This window comes from Numenius arquata, chromosome 10 (genome assembly GCF_964106895.1).
Source record: "Numenius arquata chromosome 10, bNumArq3.hap1.1, whole genome shotgun sequence".
NCBI lineage: Eukaryota > Metazoa > Chordata > Aves > Charadriiformes > Scolopacidae > Numenius > Numenius arquata.
This window is the reverse complement of record NC_133585.1, coordinates 51,362,419-51,380,178: the sequence shown is the minus strand read 5'-3', so window position 1 is coordinate 51,380,178 and position 17,760 is coordinate 51,362,419. Positions and strand designations below refer to the sequence as shown.

Genomic DNA, 17,760 nt, shown 5'->3' with positions numbered 1-17,760 from the left:
AAAAAAAAAAAAAAAGAAAGAAAGAAAGAAAGAAAAAGAAAGAAAGAAAAAAAAAAAGCCTCGCTGCCATCTCTTATAAAGATGGACGTGTCACCAAGTCGTGTGAGAAAAGCCTGAGAACAAACGGGGCCACTCCGTCTCCAAGGGTTCTCCCTTGAACTGGGCGGAACAGCCTATTAAGGGCTTACTTAATTACTTTAATGACTCTGGACAGGCTTTAAAATGCAGTCAGGGAGGGAGGGGTGGCGGGGGGGGGGTGGTGTGCTGGGGATTTGCAGGCGGGCGGCGGGGATGGGGACGGGGATGCGGCGAGAGGGGCGCAGGGCGCGGGTACCCGCGCCCTGCGCCCCTCTCGCCGCATCCCCGTCCCCATCCCCGCCGCTATTGTGGCACCGTCACGTGTGTCCCCGAGGTCCACGTGGGGTGACACAGCTGGGCAGCCCCCATCCACGCAGCCGGGGGCGAGAGGAAAGGCGGGGGTGTGTGTGTGTGTGTGTGTGTGTGTGAGTGGGTGTGTGTGGAAAGGAAGGAGAGAGAAGGGGAATAAAAAAAAAAAAACAAACAAAAAACCAACCCAACCCAACAAAACCCCAACCAACAAAACCCCACCAACCCAAACCCTCATCCCTCTCTCGCCCCCCTGATCCTTTAATGCATACATTCCCCCGGCGCCGCTCGCCCCTAATCCTATGGGATTAGGGAGCCTTTCCCCCCCACCCCCCCCACCCACCCCTTCCCCCGGGGTCCCCCCTAAGAAGTGATGGCTTTATAAAGGGGGTACGGAGAGAGAGGGGAGGCAGTGCCCACCATGGCCTCTAAGCTCAAGGAGCGGAGGGTGAGTCCTCGCCCGCTTTGCGCGCACGGCTCTGCGCGCCCGGACCCGGGCACCCTCGCCGCCTTTCCCTTCAAAAAGCCCACCCCTACAAGAAACCCACCCCCCCCCACCTCCCAAAAATTAAACCCCAAGACGGGGCCGCCAGAACAGACGGGGAGCCCCCGGGAGGGGGGGAGAGGCGCGGAGAGGACCCGCCTCCGGAGCATCCATCCCTCCCCAGGGGTCGCGTCGCGCCCGGGGACCGGTTGCCCCGGAGGGCTCGGGACCGGGACCGTGGCGGGGAGGGGAGGGGGGGTGTGTGCTGCTCCGGCGGGGCCGGATCCGGCTGCTTTGCCCCCCCCATCCCCCCCCCCCCCACGTTCCCCTCCCCACTAACGCGCCCCGTCTGTTTTGCAGAGGACGCCGGTGTCCCACAAGGTGATCGAGAAGCGGAGGAGGGACCGCATCAACCGCTGCCTCACCGAGCTGGGGAAGACGGTGCCCATGGCTCTGGCCAAGCAGGTAGGCGGGGGGGGGGGGGGGGGAAAGGGGGGGCTCTCCCCGGTATGGACCGACCCCCCCGATGCAGGGGGGTGTCGGGGAGGGGGGAAGCCGGAAGGGAGAAGTCATGACCCTCTCCCCCCCCCCACCCCCGCCTGTTGCAGAGCTCGGGGAAGCTGGAGAAAGCGGAGATCCTGGAGATGACGGTGCAGTACCTGCGGGCCCTGCACTCGGCGGACTTCCCCCGCGGCCGGGAGAAGGGTAGGTGGGCGGGAGCGGACACCCGAGGCGTGGGGGTCCCCCCCACCCCACCCTTCCCGAGGCCGGACCCTGAGGAACTCGCCTCCGCTGCCCTTTCCTTTCCAGTAGAGCTGCTCTCCGAGTTCGCCAACTACTTCCACTACGGCTACCACGAGTGCATGAAGAACCTGGTCCACTACCTGACCACGGTGGAGAGGATGGAGACCAAAGACACCAAATACGCCCGCATCCTGGCCTTCCTCCAGTCCAAAGCCCGCTTCGTCACCGAGCCCCTCTTCACCTCCCTGGGCTCCCTCCCGGAGCCGGACTTTTCCTACCCGCTGCACCCCGGGCCCGAGTGTCCCGGCGATGCCGTGCTCCAGCCGCCCCCGGGGGGGGCTTTCCCTTGGCACGGCGCTTCCCGCAGCCCCCCCCTGCCCTATCACCTCCCCAACGCCGCCGTCCCCCTCGCCAGCCCCGGCCAGCAGCGCAGCACCTTCCTCTCCTCCGTCCAGGGGCTGGACCGCCACTACCTCAACCTCCTCGGCCATTCCCACCCCAACGCCTTCGGGTTGCCCCCGGGCCAGCACCCCTCCATGCTATAGAGACTCGCCCCCTTCCTCCACGCCCCCTCTCCCCCCGCCGAAAGAATCCTATTTATGACCGCGGACGCTGCGAGTTGCGCCCGGGGAGGCTGCCGGGGCCAGGGGGGTGCCCGGGGGACCGGGTCTGCGCCGCCCCCCAGCCCTCTCCGGGGGTCCGGATCTGTGCCCCCCTTCCCCGCTCTTCTTCCCACCTCCGGGTGCGGTGCCTGTACAAGCGACGCCTTGGAATAAATGTTTATACCCGCCGCCCCTTCTTGTCTCCGGGGGGGGGTGGCGGTGGGGGGTCTCCCCTTTACTCCACCCAGGGAAAAAAACCAAACACGGGAGAAACGTGGTGGGCGAGGGCGGTGGGTTGGCACCCAGGGTCGGGGCCGGGAAAGCCGGAGGGATGAAGCCCCGGGGACGCCCCGAGGTGGGGGGGGGATGTCGCTGTCCCCCCTTTCCCCGTAACCCCGTGGGTGCTGCCCTCCCACACACCCGTGGAGGGGGGGAGATGCTCCCAGGGACACGGGTCCGAAAGGCCTTGTGGTTTCCCTTGTGGTTTGGTTTTTTTTTTGTTTTTTTTTTTTTTCAGCGAATTTTCTCCGCGGCGCAGCTTGTGCAGAGGAGGAAAAATAAGGGGGAAGGCGCAGGACGGGGCGGAGAGGGGAGGCGGCCGCTGCGGAGGCGCAGAGCGCCAAGAATAATCATAGAATCACAGAATCATAGAGCAGTTTGGGTCGGAAAGGAACTTTAAAGGCCATCTAGTCCAACCAAATAAACCCATACACCAAATAAAAGCTGTTGAGAGCGAGTCCTTCAAGACTCGCTTGCCGTGGCACGGCTCCATCCTGCCCCACCTAACAGCGCAATTTGGGTCCCACCCGAACCCCAAGTGTCCCCAAGTGTCCCCGCACCACTGGCAGAAGGGTAAGGGGACCCCATCCATCCATCCATCCATCCATCCATCCATCCATCCCCCGGGCAGCCCGGGTTTGACCGGCTGGGTCGGAGCCGCCGATGGGGTAAATTAACTTATTCCAGTTGGGTGGGGAGGCTTTGAGGAGATTTGACCCGGGTTGTTTGCCCAGGTCACGGAATGGGCTGACCCGCAATTTGTCAACCAGCCCGACCCTTTATGCGGAGACAGACAAAAAGATCTTCATTACAATGAGGAAAAAGCAGAATGTGTATCTTCCATTTAACCTGTAAATACAGGAAAAGCTGCTATTTCAGATTAGCGGGGAAAAGGTCACACGGAGGGGATAACGTCATGAGTCAAGCGGGGGGGGGGGGGGGGTGGAAAATACCCCTCATTTTCCTCGGGACACCTTTTAGGGTGGTAAATCCAGGGGGAACCTCTCTCTTCTTGCTCAGGGTAGGCAAGAGCAGTACGGGATCAGCCCAAGGCATTCAGCAGCCCAAGGGCTGGTGCCTATTATGAGGACACACGTCCTACGCTCATTTTCACCAGCGCTGGGTGCAGAATATGGAGAAAATCCGACACGATTTTTTATTCTGTGAGCATTAAGCTCTTGTGAACCCCCCTTGGCATTGAAGCATTGAAGATATAGCGTTTCCCTGGAAATATAAATTATTAATATATTCAGCATTTTGGTCCCTGTTAACCAAATTAAACAAAACTTCCCTTTGCTAAGTAGATTTTCTCTCTGGGATTAGCAGAGGGCCACCATGGTCAAAAATGGGGTCATTTACATATAATTTTGCAAACTCGCACTGGTCCATGACAGTCTTTGTATCTCTAATGTCGCTATTCTGGATTTGGTTTTTTTTTTTTTCCCTTTTCGTTTTCATTTAGCTGTGGAGGATAAACCTCGCTTTGGCTTTACAATGACTTTAGGATAAAAGTCTCCCCCCTCCGCCTGTGCGGGGCTCTGAGTTCATCCTCCCTGGCACCACAGACCCCAGCTTTTGCCCCCAAAATTATTTTGGCATCCGTTAAAGGCAGCGGTACCAGGGATGGGAGTGGGGTGCAAAGCTTCCCTGGGACAGGCATCCCCTGTGCTTTGACAAAGGTCCAGCCCATTTGTTTTTATTTTATTTAATATTTCTGTGCCTGGGGGGGGCAGAGATTTTTAGCTTATTTTTCCTGGATTTCTTTAGCTCTGCTGTGAGCATCTCCTGCCAGCTCTGGTGGGAGCAGGTAGGAGCTGGATGTCACCTCTGTCGGGAGCAGGTAGGAGCTGATGTCACCAAGGAGCTAATGGCAATACCTGGTCCCAGGTGGGGGTGCCCCTCTGGGGTCGCCTTCCGACAGAGCAGTGCCATTTACTGGTGTCTGGCAGCAGCCAGCATGGGAACAGAAGGGTTTTGTTCCTGAAAATAAACTGCATTACCCCCCAACGCTCCCAGAATATTAGCTTCTGTGTCACTCACCTGCTTGGCTAAAAATGCTTATAATGAATGACTTGCTGTATCATTTCCGAATAATTTCCTACTCCTTTCCCTCAGCTGGCGTCTTTTTCCTTCTTAGACATTCAAAGCTCTTTTGCCTCCTTTTGCCTTGCCTTCCTTCCCCACGCCTTCCATGCCCTCTTTTCCACTTCTTCCCCTCCCTGTTATCAGAACTCCTCTTTTTTCCTCACACTTTTCAAGTCCTATGTATACAGCAATTCTGCTTACCCCAGGAAATAGCTGTACAGTGTAGTCATGTCTCAGTGATTTCTGTATGTTGAAGGCAAAGCATCATTTTGGGATCAACGGATAGAAAAATCGGAGTTTACAGTTCTGTATCTAATACTGACTCTTACTTGTCATTTACTCAGATGGCAGAAGAGTTTACGTTGACTTTTGTAATATTGCGTTATTGAAAACGTTTCCAGCTCACTAATTTATCATAAGGAATTATTTCCACTATTATGGAAGGAAAATTTAAGTAAGTAGAAGAGATTTATAAACTTTGAGCATACATAACACAGATCAGAACTCTTCTTTTTTTCCCCGTGGTTTTGCAACAGTCTGAAGGCATCGTTCAAACACCTGGGGGCTCCGGTGGTTGTGTCACACTGTAGTTTCCAGCCTTGGAAACAAAGCCCATGCCACAGATTACAGTCAACAACAGAATTCATGCCAACACAGTCATTTTGGGGGCAAATTATCATTCAGGTCACCAGCTAATGAGAAAAGATTATTTTTGCTTTACCTTGGGTCAGCTGTGGTCCTTGCTCACAGCAGTCGACTGCAAACGGTTGCATCAGCACATTTGTAGGGGCTGAGCCATTGGAAGAAGCAGCTGAGGGAAGGAGAAGAAACAGCTCTGTCAAAGGCTCTTCATCACAGATCTTTTCCAGCAGCGAATGAACATAATCATGGAATCATAGAATGGTTTGGGCTGGAAGGGATCTTAAAGATCATCAAGTTCCAACCCCCCTGCCCTGGGCAGGGACACCTCCCACCAGACCAGGTTGCTCAAGGCACCTGTCCAGCCTGGCCTTGAACACCTCCAGGGATGGGGCAGCCACAGCTCCTCTGGGCAACCTGGGCCAGGGTCTCACCACCCTCACAGCAAAGAATTTCTTCCTAATATCTAATTTAAATTCTCCCCTCTTTCAGTTTTAAAACCATCATCCCTCATGATAGCTGGCTTCCTACTAGTATGGATGCGGTCCCTTTCCCATGGTACCAAAGATCCTGCCAGTTTGTAAGTCTAGCTGTCCCACTGCTCTGTGGGATGCCGTTGATGTTCCCGTTTCCCTCAGGCAACCTAGGGTGACCTGCACGATTTGACCGGGGTCATACCAGAAGTTCCAAGGAGAGCACAGGGTCTCAGGTGCCAGGGTACAATGACCACCCCATCCAGGTCAGCTTCTTGCCCCGCTACCACATTCTCAGAGAGAGTTAAATAAAGTCCAGGAGCCCAGATGGGTGTTTCCCTGCATGGAGTGACCCAAGCAGGAAGAGGAGGTGACCTTCCGTTTGCCTGTGGCACTTGGGAACAGTCCATCTACTGGGGACATGCTGCTGAAGCTTGCCCAGCGACCCCTTCGCCAAGGCAGTCTTTTGGAGAGAAACCCTCCAGCCGACAGCTTCGTATTTATTTGCTGAGTATGAGCTGCAGCGTCCGATCTCACAGATTTGCCTCCTGCCTTGGACCAGTCCGTCCCCTCTCCCATCAGCATGTTTATTTCCAGTAAGCTTGCCCACAGATCGTGTAAAGGACTCAGTAACGAAGGCTGCTTTAGGAAAAAACCACTCTCTTTAAGAGAACACATAATTATGGCAAGACATATAAGAAGGGCTTTTTAATATGTATATAGGTTAAAGCTCTGATACCTACCCACAGACTACACTAGGTACAGAGTGGCATGTTAAAACTAACGGAACTCATTTAAAAAGGTGAGAGAGGACAACACCGATGAAACACCAAGTGTGAGAAAAGAGGAAATTTGGAAGATTCAAACTCAGAATATTAAACTCAGTTCAATTTAGAAAACAGATTGTTTAACATCCATCTTCGAGCTACAGCAATTGAAATGTGCATTATGTTTCACCAGCAGTAATACAGTTAATTGAACTGAAAAAAGAAAAAGCTTTTGTTAAGAAAAAATGTAAACTTTTACATATATGCTCTAAAAAGTTTAAAGGCAATTTAATTGTTAATTACTGTAAGAATGTAACACCTCAAAGTGCAGGTCCTAGTCTACGTGATGATTATGGAATTAAAAAAAATGTAGCTCTTCGGTGTGCTGGTTTTGGCTGGGATAGAGTTAATTTTCTTCATAGTAGCTGGTCCGGGGCTACGTTTTGGATTTGTGCTGAAAACAGTGTTGGTAATAACGGGATGTTTTAGCTACTGCTGAGCAGGGCTTACACAGCCTCAAGGCCTTTCCTGCTCCTCACACCACCCCACCAGGAGCAGGCTGGGGCGGGGGGGCACAAAGAGTCAGGAGGGGACACAGCCGGGACAGCTGACCCCAACTGACCACAGGGACATTCATGCCATGGGACATCATGTTCAGTGTACGAAGCTGGGGGAAGAAGGAGGAAGCAGGGGACGTTGGGAGTGATGGCTTCCCGTACATCTTTATAAACCCGTGGCTGCATAGCTGAATTCAGAAAATGAGCATGAGGAGCCAGTGAAATATCCATCACTTACCTGTTTGGTAAGGTCTCTGCTGATGCAACTCCATTGTGTCTCCTCCTTACGGAAGCGTTTACAGCTTCAGGGATCTCCTGGAAGCTTTGCCCACCTGCTCAGGGTTCGGTCCACAATGTATGCACGTAGGCAACAAGGATGTAGGATTCTCTTGCTTGCTGGGACATACGGGCTTTCCTGCAGACGGTGATCTCTAACCTGCTGTAAACAGTGGTACCTTTAATCATCATTTGACTGTTTTTCACAGATCTTTGCTGTCTAGGCAGGTTTTGGCATTACGCAGCAAAGGATGTACTCTTGTTCTTGCGCTTTCTCCAATTACTGTCTCTCCTTCTCCAGATATCAGAGAGAATTTACAATACTTTCAGTAATAGAACTCCAAGACATGTTTTTTTCTCAATTCTTTAAGAGAGGAGAAGATATTGTATGGAAAACATTTGTGGCATGGAAGAAAAATATTACATCCCATGATAAAAAGGGCTTTTATAGTGGAATATGCAAGACTCGGCTTATATCGGTTCCCTTAGAACATCCCAGTATATAGTTGTGTTGTACGTAATATATATCGTCTCAGGGTTTCCTGAGGTTCTTGAAATTTTGCCATCTGTGCTCGGTGAGTATCATGGACCCCTGTTACACTGAAGCTGTGTGGGGTTGGTTCTACAGGCTTCATTGTTATTGTTCCTTCTACAGATCCCTGGCCTGAAAACCCAACGGTCAATTTAATCCCAACAAATTATTTCCACCCTACCCCACCTTTGGCAGAAAACCCCTGTACCCTGGCTTTTACTCACAGCGATAGTGGCATCACCTGGTGTAGTGAGTGAGGTTGCACAGGTGTATCCAAAATCTGTCTGTATCAAACCACAAGGTTGCCCTGGGATAAATTAAAGGATGTTTTAGTTTTGGGGGGAAAAGGAAAAAAAGACCAACCCTATATCTTAGTAATCTCTGGGAATTCAGCCCCTGGAAGGCACTAATGCAGCACGGGAAGGTATGAGGATCTAACAGAGCCACAGTTAGGCAAAGAATAACCAAGCTAGACTAGGAAATATGGAGAAAAGCTAAACCGAATCCAGATGTACTACAGAAGAGGGCCTGTAGAGGCTTCCTATGTATGTAGTGCACATTAATGTCCACTTGGTACACAAAGCATGTGGTGAACAGGCCACATGTACCTCCAGAAGAGGAGAATGGAGGTGTGAAAGCCATAGTCCCCGCTCCTCCCTCCCATGGAGAAAGCGCTCAAACCCTGCCACTGTCTGGACCTCGGCATCGTGCTTGCAACTCTAAATGGGATGTCTCCTTCTACTTGATGTTCTGAGATCAGACCCTCTCCTAATGGACTACCATCTGACCTCTCCTTTCAAAGGACTGACCAGGACATGCTGTTTCCTTCAAAGGCAACACAAGTGGCTTTGCAGGGGCAGAGTGGTTATGAGCAGGCACTCCCAAAGAGGGGCACCCACTTTTTAGCCTCAAAGACATCAACTTTGAGACTCCAACTTCCTAGAAGAGCCTCTAAGCCTCGGGCTAGCAGCTAAGGGAGGGGAGATGGAGGCACAAGCTACTGAACCAAGAGTTGCTGGCACTTTGTGCTGTTACCCTGATCTTCAGTGTTTCAGGTGGACTGCATCCTACTCTAAATGCCTGCACCCTCCATGGGACTGAAAGCATAATTCTAATGCCAGAATTCACAAGAGAGCGAGCTCAGGAGCTGCCTGGTTTCCGCAAAGCTGGCAGGAGACTGAGATGGTCTCTAAATACAGGACCACAAAGTGAGCTGATGTAAATCGTTCTACGTGCTCTGGGTTAAGCCCTCAGCAGGGATAAAACCAGCTTCATAATCTTCACCAAAAGTAAAACAACTGAGTCACAGACCCTGTAATGAATTCCCTGTGGCCTTGCAGGGCTCCCTTGTTGTCGTGGTTTAACCCCAGCCAGTAACTAAGCACCACACAACCGCTTGCTAGTGCAGGTGAGCAAAGCTTCCTGGAGATCCCTGAAACTGTAGACGCTTCCATAAGGAGGAGACACAATGGAGTTGCATCAGCAGAGACCTTACCAAACAGGTAAGTGATGGATATTTCACTGGCTCCTCATGCTCATTTTCTGAATTCAGCTATGCAGCCACAGGTTTATAAAGACGTACAGGAAGCAAATAACGTGACCTGGTCCTAAGCACACAATTATTCTGATCATGAAAGCGAAGTCATGTACAGAACAGCTACAGGATGGGTCCTACTACCTCTGGTACTCTATGCATAAAATATTCCTCCAAGAAAAAAAGAGAAAACACAGCTAGGCACAATCTATACCTAAGTGAAAGGTCAGCCTCCATCTGTGTGCGTATGCAGGAGCCGATCCAACTCCGTGAGGCCAAAGGATCTCCTTTCCATGGTGAGGAGGTTCCAAGCAGCAGAATGGCATGTTGTTCTTCACGGAACATTCCCTCTTCTCCAAAGCTGTCTGTAACTCTCCACGCTGCACCTTTGTCTTGCCTTTTCAGAAGATTAATCTTCTTAGTAGCGTTAATTTTCTTAGTCTGTTGTATGTTACATGCAGTTAGCAACTGTGTTAACTGTGTCTCAGGAGGAGCTTCCACCATCCCTTTACAAAGCAATTTACAGTTGCAAGCAACAAGTAGGTAAAAGATACACATCCTTATGAGACATATATGACATGGCTAGAAGGACAGGCAACAGGGAGAACATAAATGCTGTTCTTCTAGTCATGGGAATATCCTGTGTTAATTTACAGCAGGTTTGTAAAGGGTTTTTTTGACTGCATTTGGCTAGCCTTTTTTATGAGCTGCTTCCAAAAAGGATTTGTAATCAACTTGCCTCTTCAGATGGGGATCAAATTTAGAGAGAGAATGGTAAACTTCAGCTATTCTTCATAAGTTTCTAGCAGGAAGTTACGGGGATTTGGGAACTGGAGCTCTGGAACAGAGAGGTAATCCCTGCTGCCAGCATCCAGCTTCCTAAAGGCCCTTCAAAGAGTCTTCCAGTCTTCCACTGTAACTGCAAACAGAATAAAATCAAGGTGATAAGCTATTTCAGGAAAATGGAAAATATTTGAGAGGGAACAAACTCCCTTTGAGCATCTCATCCCAGCTGCCAGGGCACAAGGTTAGGACACAGCGTGCTTTGGAGCCTGTAGGTCCACAAATGCACAGGGAGGGTGCCGGCAAGTTCCACTCCTCACCAGACGAAAATGTAAGGATGGGATGGGACCAATGGGTTGATTTTTTTTTTTTCATTCATGTACCTGGAAAAATTATTTTGACATAAAGCAACATCATACCATAATGAAAAAGTCTTTTCGGTGGTCTGATAATAGAAGGACACACTGAAATTTATAAGCATCTGACTAAAAAATAAATGTGAGATGTCTAAAATGTAGAGGTTTAAGAATGAATTAATAAATCTAAGCAATCCCTCTAGTCAATAAGGACAAGCAGGTATCTCTGGAGGACAATTCATCAGACTGATTTTAGTTTCTCCCTTAAAAATGATCTGATTTTCCTTGGAATATGTATCTTTCCCCTTTTGAATCGTGAGGGAATGCAGCATCAATAGGCCAGGTTCAGATATATAAGTAAGGGAAAAATCAGGGCAGCTGTATCCTAGCCTCGCTGCTGCCTGGCAAGTAGCCTAATTTATCTGCTCAGATACTTCAGAGGGGTTATAATTCTCCATGTCAAAATATCACATTTAATTAAGAGAAGTTCAGCCTCCAGTGATTCAGCCAAATAAAAACCTCTTCTTCCATCCCATCTGCAAGAAGACCTGTTGCTCATTACAAAAAAAAAAGAAAAATCCAACTTTTTTGTGTGCCTGTTATGCAGATTGAAGGTGTAGCAAGTCCAGCCACTGAAGCGATACAGGTGATGAGTGCTTCAGGGTCCCTATGGCTGGTTATCCCGGCTGTCAGATATTTTTAATGTACTGGTTGCATGTAGTGCTGGAACAGGTGGGAAAGCTGAGAAGAATTTTGGGTGGTGAGAAGAATTTTAAAAATCAGAAAATCAATATTCTTAAGTACATGCACACTAGGGGAGAATTTTGCTGTTAATTTAAAAGGAAATCAATTCTCCTCTCCTCTGTTACAGTCACTGAAATTTTACCACCTCTGGCTGCTAACAGGAGTTCTCATGAATGTATGTACTCAGGAACTGCCATTTCATCACAAATAGTTACATTATAGGATAAACAATTTAAATCCCTTTTTTAGAAAAAGACATTTTATTTTTTTTACGATTCATCATCAGCCAGTTTTGCTGCTGAAGTGCATTTAAAAAAATACAAGCTTAACCTTAGCCAGGTGCTGTTTTGGCACCGAACCCCCTACTCATCCAGGTTTGTTACATTTTTGGAGCAGAGCACCACGTTAGAACACAGTTTCACGACCACTGGGTTTTTTTCCCCACTAAAATAAATTACTTTTGCCCGCAGCCTGACCACCAGGATGCCAGAATCACAGCTGAGCTTTTTCATAACCATGAGTTATCAGTTCCTTTTTGGGGTGGACAATGCTTGGCATTGGAAAAAGATACAGAGCTCAAGGAGTAGCCAAATTTCTCACAACCTCCCGAAAACGTGCCGTCCTTATTTATAATTGAAGTTTCTCAAGTTTGCAGATTTTATGCGCTATGCCAGACTGGGTGTCAAACCTTCCCTCAACACATCAAAATACAAAACGTAACAGCGCTAAAATGAGCTACAATAATAGATAATGACTATTTTGAAGAAAAAAAAAAAGTTATTCTAATTGTTAACCAAATAACTGTGTACTTAACCAACAAACTCCCAAAAAAGTCATTGATGTCTTCAGAAATTTTTCTAAGGTCCGTGGTTTTATGCCAACAGACATCAGATTGCTAAAATGGTGCTTGCTCAGATAGAAAATTCTCCGAATGAGGGATCATGAGTGGATCTCCAGGGACATCACCACCCACCATGGGTCCATCTTATTTTTCCACAGTCGAATGTCTTAGTATTTCAGCAGAAGAGACATGATCTCCCGAGTGAGAGCAAATTTCATCTAAATCTTCAAACTCCTCCTCTATCACGGGGTAGTGTTTATTCAGTAAGCTTTAAATACCCCTGCATAGCTTGAAGCAGGGAAGGAAAATGATTCAAAAAGTTATAAATAAGACTCTGCCTCTTTTCACGCTGACACGATTTCTCCTGGTGCCTTCAGATGCCTCTACGGATTTGACACATCACAGTATGACAATTTCTCTGTGGTCCCAATGATGTGCTCCAGGTTCCACTGTAGTCCTGGAGTTTTCCAGGAGATGAGATTACCCAGGTTGCAAAGAGCGGAATGAATTTTGACAGCTACTCAGTCGGCAGATTAGAAACAGGGAACAGGACACTGCTGACAGAGGACCACAAGTCAAGATTAAACTCCACGTTACTGCCAGGTTGCAGTCCAAAATCCCTCTTGTTTTTCATTTCTTCTTTTTTCTGCTATTCTTCAGACCATAATATAACTATTAATTTGTACTATGTAAACTTGGACATAAGAAGTTCCATCTAAACATGAGGAGGAACTTCTTTCCTTTGAGGGTGGCAGAGCCTTGGAAGAGGCTGCCCAGAGAGGTGGTGGAGCCTCTGTCTCTGGAGACATTCCAAACCCACCTGGACACGTTACTGTGCAACCTGCTCTAGCCAGTCCTGATTTGGCAGGGGGGTTGGATTCGATGATCTCCAGAGGTCCCTTCCAACCCCGTATCATTCTGTGATTCTGTGAATAAGCAGGCCAGGGCATAACGCAGCCCAGCCATGGCAGGCTCTCAGGGCTGTACTCGCAAATCCCTCCCATGGTAATAAGGGTCGTCGTTAGTGACCTAGTCACTAACTTTGATTTCATATTTTAATTGCCGAGTGCAAGACGTGGAGCCTGTGGGCAGCTGGCAGCCTTGCCTGCCTTTCCACCCGCGCCCTGCGGGAGTGTGGCTCCCAGTGCCTTCTGTTCATGGGCTGAAGTGTCTTCTGTCCACCACGAAGCCGGACGGAAAGCGGCTTTTACAAAGGCCAAGCGTCTCCAGGTGGTTTGGGGCACAGAGCTACGGCGGATGTCTGCGGTGGGCATAACCGCAGGCCGGCAGGGTTAAAAGGGAGGCCGTCCAAATTCACCCGAGACCTGCAAATCTCGACACACGTAAACCCTACATGCGTCAGATAAAGAAGCCAGAAAGAAAGGTGCCCCCTAATGAGTTTTTTTTGCGCTTGGGTGAGCGAAAGGGCTGCTTCAGGAGGCTAATAACTGAAAACCTTCCAGGCTTTTGTCCGGAGAAATGGCAGGCACTTTCCATCCCTTTGAAAAAAAGAAGGCCTTTCGGAGTCTTCACGAGAGATGTGGATTTTAAGGGCGACCTTAGGTCATACAGAACTAATCAAGCGAAAACAATAAGAAAATTAGACTGACAGTCAGCAAGTATCTGAGGACTTTATCAAAAAGAATTAGGAATGGACAAATTCACTGGGAGCAAAGGATCAGATCTGCAAGGTGGCATTGTGTGGTGGGATTAAATTATTTATTCATTGTTAATTTATTTATTTATGTATGTGCAAATGACCTAGCTGCTGCAGGTGCTGAGGAGTTTCTGAAAAGGCCCAGTTTTAGAGCCAAGGCTAGAATATTGGTCCATTTAACTCATTCTTTTCCTTAAGGCGATCAAACAGTGACTTTTATCTAGGAGATAGAGGAGGAAAACCATATGTGTACTGGGAATGATGCGGGGTCTGAGCAGCACTAAGTACCCAAGTATTCCAGTCTCATTCAAGAATGCTGTGCAGTTTAATGTCCAGCAAATTAGCAAATGAATGCTTATGTCAATATGTGAAAAATCCCTAGTTGGTTTAAACAGATAAAAAGCCTCTTGGGAAATGGCAGAAAATGCAGGCTTTCTCTCCCTGTCTTTTTTAAAGAAAGAAAGAGAAACAGTACTTATTAAGTTTTCCCCAAACTTACAAAGAAAGTTGCAGAAAACAACAACAGTCTACGTGGATGGTGGATCTTATATATGCATGAAATATTTCCAATGCTGCTACTGCAAAAATACAAGCAGCTTTTGCCAGGCACTCTTTGAATCACGTACTTGCTATTCAGGAGAAAAGAGTTAAAATCTGGGACAGCTACAGACCCTGTTAGATGCCATCCTGCTGTCCCTCTCTTAAAGGAACAGGAGGTCAAAAGCCCTGGAGAGGATTCATCTTTACATTTTGCCCCCATTTATAAAATCAATCTTGAAGAAGAAATCCACAAACAGCTCTTGTTTTCCCTTCTGCAGATTTAACCATTGATAGGAAAGGGGAAAAAATTGTCACCTCGTGTTTCCCTTGACCCAGCAGAGCAAAGCCACAGTGGGGACTCTGTGTACGACATGACCCTGGGGAAAAAAGGAACACGAGATCTCAGCATGGGGGGAGGGGGGGGTTGGAGGCAAGAAGTCACACATATCGAAAATGACAGTGTCACGTCAGTTAATGCCACGTGATAAGGGAGTCCTGCTGGGTTCTACATCCTTCTGCAAAGATACACTTGAAGGTTGACCAGTAAGGAAGATTTTTCACTAAATCCAGAAAGGGGTTGTAGATAATGGGGCAGGACAGGTCAAAATGAATTACCTTTCTTCAGGACAAGCATCAGCAGCTATGCTGGGGATAGTAAAACTGGCCCCTGAGACAAATGGAACCTACACATTTTGAAAGCAGACAGGTTTATGTAGAATGATACCTCACATGCTTCTGCTTCGCCCTGGGTATTTCCTTCCTCTTGGCCATTCTTAGGCCCTCTTCTCAAAACTGGCCTTCTCTACGTCATTTTGGAGTAAGGATGACTAAAGAGAAAAACAGAAGGTATTTTAAAGAACAAATGTCTTTAATAATACTAAATTTAAAAAATTACCTCAAATTAAAAGTTCAATGAGAGAATTTCCCAGGCCATGCAAAAAACCGTAAGTCACGTAGAAAGTCTGCTTCCTCCCTGGAGCCAAAAAGTTCTCCTTTCTCCCTTGAACATTAAAGGGTGAGGATGAATTTGGTCAATATGAATGCCAATATGTCACTAATACGCTACCACTTACCTTCTGCAGCCCACTGAGAGCTGTGACAGCAACCAGGGAGCCTGCTCAATGGGCTGTCAGGGCGCCTTTTTAAAAAGCCGGAGCCAAAAGCAGAGTTACGTAGCACTGAGAGCTTCATCATCTCAAGGAACAAGCAGCACAGGCCAGATCTCCTCTTGCTCATCGTTTCAAATAGATAGAGTCCAAGCTCATAAGAGAGAAATATTTATTATCAGTATGCAAGGGCATGATCTAGTACTATGACTGAATTTCATGTCCTCAAAACTATCCAATTCACCTTCTATGTTGTCTCTGACTTCAGCTATATGAACAAGGTTTCTTAGCTTTATCTCATGGGCAGACTTCACCACTGCCTGGCTACTTTTGGTGTCAAAGTCATTAGATAAAATGTTCTATTTGATCCATTTCATAGAAATAACAGAATCATAGAATGGTTTGGGCTGGAAGGACCTTAAAGACCATCTAGTCCAACCCGTCTGCCATGGGCAGGGACACCTCTCACTAGACCAGGTTGCTCAAAGCCCCATCCAGCCTGGCCTTGCACACCTCCAGGGATGGGGCAGCCACAGCTTCTCTGGGCAACATGGGCAAAGAGCTGAATTCACACAACCCAACCCCAACAGAACATTTTTTCCAGGAATCCCAAGAATCTGAAGCTTAATCTTGAATGAGATCCCATCAACTAATGCCCTTGTTGTCATTACCTAAGAAGTCCTATTGGATGTGATTGCAAACCACAGGATATAAAATTACCAGAGGTTTCCATACCCGTTCATGTTGAGTACACGACTGAGCTGAAAGTACAGATCCCGTATTGGTTACTGTTATTAAATTCTGGCAATTCTAACACTTTGGGTTCGTTTCAGCGTCCTGTTGTTAAAATAACTCACTTCAGAGACTGTGTGGACAAGTACGTAGGATGCTGATCTCAGAGTTAGAAGGGCTGTGCTCTAGTCCCGTCTTCGCTGTGGCACTTAGAGATGAGTTCGGGCACAGTTTCTGTCTCTGTTTCAATGTATATTAGCAGAGATTATATTGCTTTAGTATTTATGATGTATCACAGCTTATTACTATTAATTTCCCTTACTCGTTTTCTTAATTCTAATACTGCTGTTGATTTTAAACTTGGATGCACAGAGCCATTCTGCCCAGAGCTTCTCAGCACCCTCCAGCTCAGGAAGCCAAGCTGTTGAAATCCCTTGCATCTGTACAACACAGAATGTAGAAGTTGGTACCAGAGATTTTCTCAGCTGGATTTCACGCTAGCCTTCAAGGAAAAGGCAGGGGAAGTCATACATGGGGATACCTGTTTGTAAGTAAAGTAAATTAAACATCCACAGATAGTAGAAATATATCAGCAAAGGAAAATTAACAAAGGAGGGTAAAACTTCAGCAGCCAGGAAGCAGCAGGAGGAAACCAGAGCCAGAGGGAGGAGGTTCAAGTAGGCTCCAGGGAAGTCCTGTCACCAAGCTCAAGGTGCAGCGTCTACAGCCTTGTTGTTACAGACTTCTGGGGTGTTTGCATTTGACAAATAACAGCCTTCAGTATGCAAATAGGTGTGAATTCAATGTGAAATTTGTGTGCTATTTCTCTATTCAGCTAAGTGCATGGATGTTTACACCTCCTGAAGCCAGGAAAAATCTCCAAAACCAGCAATTAAAAGGTAGACTAAGTGATGTGAGAGAAACCAGAAAGCTATGCTGCCTTAATCATAGAATCATTGTAGAATGATTAAGCGTCAAATGAAAACTTTGTCTTTTTGACAAAAGACTTTTCCAAAGAGATCCCCAGACTTTACTGAAGCACAAAGATTTCTTCTTAGTAAGAAGCAGACAAAGTCCATTTAAATGGATGATAACTATTGTTATAACAGTTTTCAGCAGAAAGGCTAAAGGTGAAGGGACACAAAAAGCAGAAGATAAAAAGAAGATAAAAAGAGACGTGCAAAAGCAGGACACTGCTAAGAAAGACGTTATTAAAAATTTCCCATCAAAGCTGAACAGACAGTTTGCACTAATAAATACATCGGTAAAAGACCCAAAGAACCCTCCTTGAAGCAGGGGAAGTTTGGCTCTGCTGATCAGACACTCAAGACAAACACCAAGGCAGCAAGTGCAATGCAAATCTGTCCTTTGGGGTCTGCTCTGTAATGACAGTTGCTACCACCCAACTGTTTCCAAGGACACTTCCTATTTTCCCTACCTCTCCAAATGTGCAAGTACCACCCACAGTTAGTCCCCAGCTTCAAAAGTCACAGGGTCCAAGACACTAGAGCATTCTGAACTAGCAACGTATCCGTTCCCTGAAACACTACTCTGCTTAGTCCTAAAAAATATCACATTTCAGGACTTTTTTTCAAATATTATAGTATTATACAACCTTTATGTTGTGTGGAAGGAAAGATGA

General features: G+C 47.6%; 1 protein-coding gene and 1 long non-coding RNA gene across 3 annotated transcripts; one reads left to right on the top strand and one right to left on the bottom strand.

Moving 5' to 3' along the window:
• Positions 1–808: 808 nt before the first annotated feature.
• On the top strand, positions 809–2,160 carry HELT (helt bHLH transcription factor). Of its 2 annotated transcripts, none has more exons than XM_074155136.1 (4): positions 809–835; positions 1,232–1,336; positions 1,480–1,576; positions 1,685–2,160. In XM_074155136.1, exons 1-4 carry the CDS (start codon positions 809–811, stop codon positions 2,158–2,160), a joined length of 705 nt encoding a protein of 234 aa, XP_074011237.1. The 2 variants fall into 2 exon arrangements, with proteins under 2 accessions (XP_074011237.1, XP_074011236.1); XM_074155135.1 differs by having other exon boundaries at positions 1,682–2,160.
• A 9,329-nt stretch (positions 2,161–11,489) lies between these two features.
• LOC141469570 (uncharacterized) lies at positions 11,490–15,540 on the bottom strand. Its single transcript, XR_012463462.1, has 4 exons — positions 15,354–15,540; positions 15,005–15,107; positions 14,596–14,657; positions 11,490–13,657 (listed from the first exon to the last, which is right to left on the bottom strand). It is a non-coding gene; the product is annotated as an uncharacterized lncRNA (long non-coding RNA).
• Between the last annotated feature and the right edge of the window lie 2,220 nt (positions 15,541–17,760).

Bases quoted from the DNA above. Each gene is read 5' to 3' on its own strand.
- HELT (XM_074155135.1), top strand. From the start codon at position 809: ATGGCCTCTAAGCTCAAGGAGCGGAGG. The intron at 1,337-1,479 runs GTAGGCGGGGGG...CGCCTGTTGCAG, and splicing joins CCATGGCTCTGGCCAAGCAG to AGCTCGGGGAAGCTGGAGAA. The intron at 1,577-1,681 runs GTAGGTGGGCGG...TTTCCTTTCCAG, and splicing joins CCCCCGCGGCCGGGAGAAGG to TAGAGCTGCTCTCCGAGTTC.